This window comes from Ascaphus truei, chromosome 10 (genome assembly GCF_040206685.1).
Source record: "Ascaphus truei isolate aAscTru1 chromosome 10, aAscTru1.hap1, whole genome shotgun sequence".
Lineage (NCBI taxonomy): Eukaryota > Metazoa > Chordata > Amphibia > Anura > Ascaphidae > Ascaphus > Ascaphus truei.
The window spans coordinates 25,235,122-25,241,154 of NC_134492.1; the positions used below are offsets into that span (position 1 = coordinate 25,235,122).

The 6,033-nt window shown below is 39.5% G+C and overlaps 1 protein-coding gene across 1 annotated transcript; it reads left to right on the plus strand.

Moving 5' to 3' along the window:
* Nucleotides 1-300: 300 nt before the first annotated feature.
* On the plus strand, nt 301-2,793 carry FOXE3 (forkhead box E3). The gene has a single exon (XM_075616273.1). It carries the CDS (start codon nt 359-361, stop codon nt 1,583-1,585), a length of 1,227 nt encoding a protein of 408 aa, XP_075472388.1. The 5' UTR covers nt 301-358; the 3' UTR covers nt 1,586-2,793.
* The last annotated feature ends 3,240 nt before the right edge of the window (nt 2,794-6,033 follow it).

Consider the following 6,033-nt stretch of genomic DNA (forward strand, 5'->3'; position numbering starts at 1 on the left):
AATAAATCATACCCACACACACACTGTCACACACACACTCCCTGTGCCCTCTCAGTCAGGAAGAATCATAGCTGTGAAGTTCCCTGGTGGATGTACAGTAGTTTTTAGAGATGAGTGAGAATAAAAGCATATTCCCGTAGCTCAAACTAATCTGCCTAGGGTTAAAGGCTGGGCTATTTAGGGGCTGGGTGGGCATTACAATTAAGGGCTTTGACACTCTGATGGGAAATAGGGAGGCGCCAGGCTTCTTATTCTGTGATATATAAGACAGGTTGGATGAGTCTGTGCAGCAGCACCTGGTCTGTCTGGAGAGATCCCTGATGACATTTGCTGAGAGGGATCTGAGAGGTTTTTGTTTATGAATCTGGCAGATTTTTCCTACTATTCAGGCATGTGCACCATGACCGCAGAGTCCCAGCATTCCCCCACTGAGGCATCGAGTCCCATGGGAAGTCCCCCTAACATGTCTATGGACTCCCCAGGAGCAGCCAGAGTGAAAGAGGGGGTTCTAATCAAGTCAGAACCCAAGGGGAGCTGCAGCCCTGAAGATGATGGGGATGGTGGACACCCAGAAGAACATATCCAGGCTTCGGGTGGCAGGAGGAGAAAGCGCCCTGTCCAGCGTGGTAAACCACCCTACAGCTACATCGCCCTGATTGCCATGGCCATAGCCAATTCCCCAGAGAGGAAGCTGACGCTTGGAGGCATCTACAAATTCATCATGGAAAGGTTCCCTTTCTACAGGGAGAACTCAAAGAAATGGCAAAACTCCATCAGGCACAACCTGACCCTCAACGACTGCTTCGTGAAGATCCCCAGAGAGCCTGGACATCCGGGAAAGGGCAATTATTGGACATTAGACCCAGCAGCAGAAGACATGTTCGACAATGGCAGCTTCCTGAGGAGGAGGAAAAGATTCAAGAGGACTGATATTACCACTTACCCGGGATACATGCAGAACACCAGTGCCTTCACCCCTACTCCGGTTGGAAGACCTTCCTATCCTAACAGCCTTTACTCCAGCGTGGGGTCTGGATATAACCATCAGGTACACACAACGTCTCATCACCCAGCCATGATCCATCACTACCAAGCCCCAGGGGGAGCTGGCCAAGGACAGCACAGGATGTTCAGTATAGACAGTTTAATAAGCCAGCAGTCTGGGATGCAGCCATCACCCGGGTCAGAGCTCAACCATCACTCAATGGGCTTAAATGGGGAACTTGGTAACATGACCAGCAGTTGTTCTGTAGGAGACCTATCATGCTTTCAAACACAGTCTGTCAGCCCGACTGGGGTAGGTTCCCTATTAAACAGGTCTTCTAATGGACTCTCTTCCAACCTGGCTTATGCCTATTCTTCATCCCCGCCTCACCTGCCAGTGCCCCAGACCAGCTATTCTCCAAATAACTCTCAGATATATGGCCCCTCCAACAGACTGACTATGAGGTCTGGAACCTGCATAGATCACACAGAGCAGCTGTTGACTTTGCCCGGCTCTCAGATGAATGGCGTTTGTCAGTATAGCAACAACTCCTATATGAGGCAACCCAATTTTGCTCCTGGACTTGAAAGATACATGTAGAGCCAGCAGAAGGTTTCACAGGAGACCCCCAGACATTCCATCAAAATACCTAAAGCTTCCACCCAACCCGTGTAAATGTACAATGAATACTTGTGCTCGTTTTATTATTGTAATATATGTAATCTAATTAATTCCAGAATTTTTAATACACACATATACTTCACCCCATAGTGTTAGTTTGATTTATTTTCCGTTCTTACTTTACGTTTATTTGCTGCTGACAATTATTTGTAGCAACAGATATAGTCACATATTTTATTCCACGCAATATCTTTGTTTTCCATGTGAACAAATGTCAGAGAGAAGACACAAATACATGTTTTTTTTTTCAAATGGGAATCATTGCTGATGGTGCATCATTGCTGATACACAGTAACAGATACAGACAAGGACTAAATAAGTTATCACCATAGCAATTATACTTTTATCAAAATATTGTAATATCTTCTGTCCATAAAATAAATATCAGAGCTGTCAGCAGAAGCTAATAACATATTTCATGTGAAATAACATCTGCATTAACTTAAGTATACTCATATTATTCTGATGTTCATTTCATAGACGTTGGTAACAGTAGAAATAGAATTTCACAGGCAGTAAGTACACTTCTCGCCATTTCTCTTAAACAAAATAATTGAAGTATTAGGGCCTGTGATGTTTATTTAGCCAAATTCTAACTTCATCGAAGTCTCTCTGCTACACAAAAGGTGTAAATCAGTAAACAACTTTCTAAAAGAAATAAAGTGTGTTGCTTTCGATGAGATTTGTTTTCCTCTGGTAAATCTGGTGCCGTTTTGCACTATTTTCACCCAATTTTGCAGCTGGAAGATTTTGATATATAAGACTTGAGCCTAACTGTAAAATTGTATTATTATTATTTTGTGTTTCATTTTTGTAAACTATATTTAGTGTTCACAGTGTAATAATATTAGGGCATAACACAATACCAGGAGTTTATTTTACTGATTTTGCTTTGTACTTCAACTTGTTCTTTACAAATAGCCCCTCTTTCTTTTTAAAGGAAACTTGATTTAATCCGCAAGGACTCCCTCCTACTCGTTCTTATGCAGAACCGAACTATTTCTAAATGAAGGTGTAACATTGTCCCTATGTTAACTCTTCTTAGAAACCGTCACATTGCCAATAACTTTTAAGCCTCTTCTGATCATTGGTTATATTTAATAAAATCAATTATTTGTCTTATTAAAGATGTGTATGGTGTCTGATAACACACATTCAACAATACCTTATACCTTCAATGCCAGAATCGAAATCACTCATATTGTAAAAAAAAAGAAAAGTAGGTACATTGCTCATATCCAATTAAATAGATATGGGGGGTATAGGGACCCTTTCACACAAATAAGGACCCCTTGTTTAATTAAGTCCTGATCCATCTGTATATTTGGTCCTAAAAGTTTTTGCAGACTTGTTATTTCACAAAGTGTAACAATAGTAATGACCATATCTTACACTCAGGTTTTTCATAGGTTACAACAGGATAAAAAAATGGGCATTTGTAATTCATAAACATGTCATACATTTTGCCAAATTCTGACAAGGTGTGTTATTTTGTTATAGGATAAATGTGGAGAACTGATACTTGAAAACATGCTGAAATGATGGACAGTTTGAGGTCTCTTGCTGCTAAAACAGTATTTCAATTTCCCTGTCTCCATTCGTTATATATTTAGTTTTATTTACTTAAAATTACATTTACAGGTAATACAATAAGGATCATGTTTTTCAAATGAAACACGAGGCGAGAGATGTATCTTCTCTTGTTACAATATTTTAAGAATAATGCCATGCTTTTATTTTATATATTGCTGCTTCTGCATATCGCTTCATTTGCTTTACACTAAAAATGCTCTTTTTTTTTAATCTCACTGTGATACATATCAGCATTTTCAGGCATCAAACACTTTCATTTTATTAGTCTGAAATGGTTTTGAAAACAATGCTTCGAGTGTTAAATGTGTTAACCCCTCCACTGCCGGCTAAGCATAACACACAATTCAGAACAATAAGAGTTCCATGCCCCACTGGCTGCGAAGAGGTTAAGTGTCCCTGGATTTTCTGTGCTTAGAACAACATTTGGAAGTGGATTCTGCTTTAATGCATCTAACATCATAGGAGATTATAACCTGACCTATAACCAGCCACCCGCAAGGACTGAAGGGTTATTCCCTGTGAGACGCTTTCCTGATTCTTTCTCTGGTATCAGTTCAAGTGGTTGTGGAGCCAGATCAGAACCTGCGTCTGCGGTCACTATGTTCCTGGCTTTACTTCTGCATAAAAATGCAGCTCCCTTTTACAATTAGCTCAGTATGGGGCACATTGCTACGTCGAATTTTTATTTCTTTTATAAAACCACAACAGATAACATTACAGAGTTTTGAATTATACATATAACATTGGGGGAAGTGGGATGGGGGGGGGGGGGAGTTGAGGAATACAGAAGAGAAAAAGGGGAGGGAGATTGAGGGGGGGGCATAGGGAAATGGGACAACAGTTATATGTTTACACATTTTTTTTGTTCAATATTTGTTTTTTGTTTTTATATTATTATTGAATCTGACTTTTATTTTAATATGCTGTAAAGAGATCTTCCCTGTGCTGGATAAGATTTTAGCCCCATCCAAAGGAATGTCACTGAATTGCTCTCCAACAAATGGAAGCGATCCTCACCGCATATTGGACAGGGCCCTGTCTGTTTTAGGATATATTGCAACTTTGTGTATAGCCGTAAGGATCATGGATAGTCTAATTAAAGAATCAGTCCCTCCTGGGATGGAAATGCTTTAAGGGCAGTGACATGCTAGGCAACATTTAACAAAAGCTTGGATGGTGTCACAGTCCGAATATCTTTTGGTGGTAAGACCGTTTGCCAGTCCTCCAAAGTGTTAGTCTTGCTTTGTTCATATGTTAGCAACGTAAATATAAAGCGATCATTAGTCAAGCGCAAAACATAAGTGGGTGGTATTCTTGAATTCAGTGTTCCCATCAAAAAATACATATTGTTTTTTTTTTATAAGATGGAAATAAGAAAAACAGTTACTTTAAGGGTACTTTAATCTTTCTAAAGAAGCAAATTGCACTGATAAGATGTCTGTAATTTATTGTTTTGATCTGCTAAGTCGTTGTGATTTACTGGGACTTAGTGCAGCAAAATGTTTGGGCCATTATCCTGTAGTTGTTAAATATGTCCAATTAGTAGTTATTTGTTCCAGGAGTTAAGGGAATTAATCCTAAAGATAGACCCCTCGAGGCAGGGTTTTAACATAAGAAGATAATTAGGGAACTTATCACACTGTATACCCCAATCCAGCTGCAGTAATACTGTAATTAGTGACTGATATTACTGACATGGAGTTTGCATATTTTTCATCCATCAATCTAAGGCAGGGGAGTTCAACTCCAATACTCAAGCCCACCCGATAGGTCAGGTTTTCAGGATATCCCAGCTTCAGCACAGGTGGCTCAATCAGTCTATGCTTCAGCACAGGTGGCTCAAAGGTTGTCTTGGACAAATCAGGGGCTTAATCTGTGACTGAGCCACCTGTGCTGTAGCTGGGATATACTGAAAACCTGACCTGTTGGGGGGGGGGGGATTGACTGGAATTGAGAACCCCTGGTCTAAGGAACATATAGAAACTAATTATAATTCTATAAATAAATATGAAACAATCATGTGCACACACAGCCAGCATTGGCCATGTTGAGGCTTTGATAAATATCCGTGTGTTATACCAGAAACAGATAGTTCCCCATTAAAGGTGCAAAAGATGAAATCTTATGGGATTTTTTTTTTATAAATCCATTCTGTAGTATTAGATAACACTGACTGTTTTTTTTTTTAATTCAAATCTTTTTGCCACTTCAATGCGTTTTAATATACCGGCCATCCTTTGATTTCTATAGCAGGCTTTAGCACACCTCCCCAGCAGTGCAAGATATTTGCGACACTTTCCTGTTTGTGATAATTTCTTGCCAATATTCCCAGCAGTTTGAGCTGCAAACGGTAACAATAGATAATATGACCTCAGTAATATGAGGATACATTATAGCTGCTGAGTTACACTGACTTAAGCAGCCATTATGTTATTTTATTTATAAAAATGTTTTACCAGGAAGTAATACATTGAAAGTTACCTCTCGTTTTCAAGTATGTCCTTAGTCACACAATCAGGATTTTACCAGATTTATAACAGGAGCACCAAAAGATTGCCAGCTTAGGAAAGAATGTAGAATGATACATTGTCACATGCAGTATAGAAAAAAAAGGTGGAGGAGAATGTAGTATTGCTGATTTTAATTAAGGACAGAACCAATTTATTTCTCCATTACTTAACATTATTAATAGGCGCTTATTTCCTCCCCAAGATGAGTGTCAGCTTGTGAACGTTGGGAATGGGAAGAGGAGGTAAGTGGAACCCCTTGAAGAA

What these genes read in the sequence shown, in the direction of transcription:
- FOXE3 (XM_075616273.1), top strand. Translation starts at nt 359, where the DNA reads ATGAATCTGGCAGATTTTTCCTACTATTCAGGCATGTGCACCATGACC.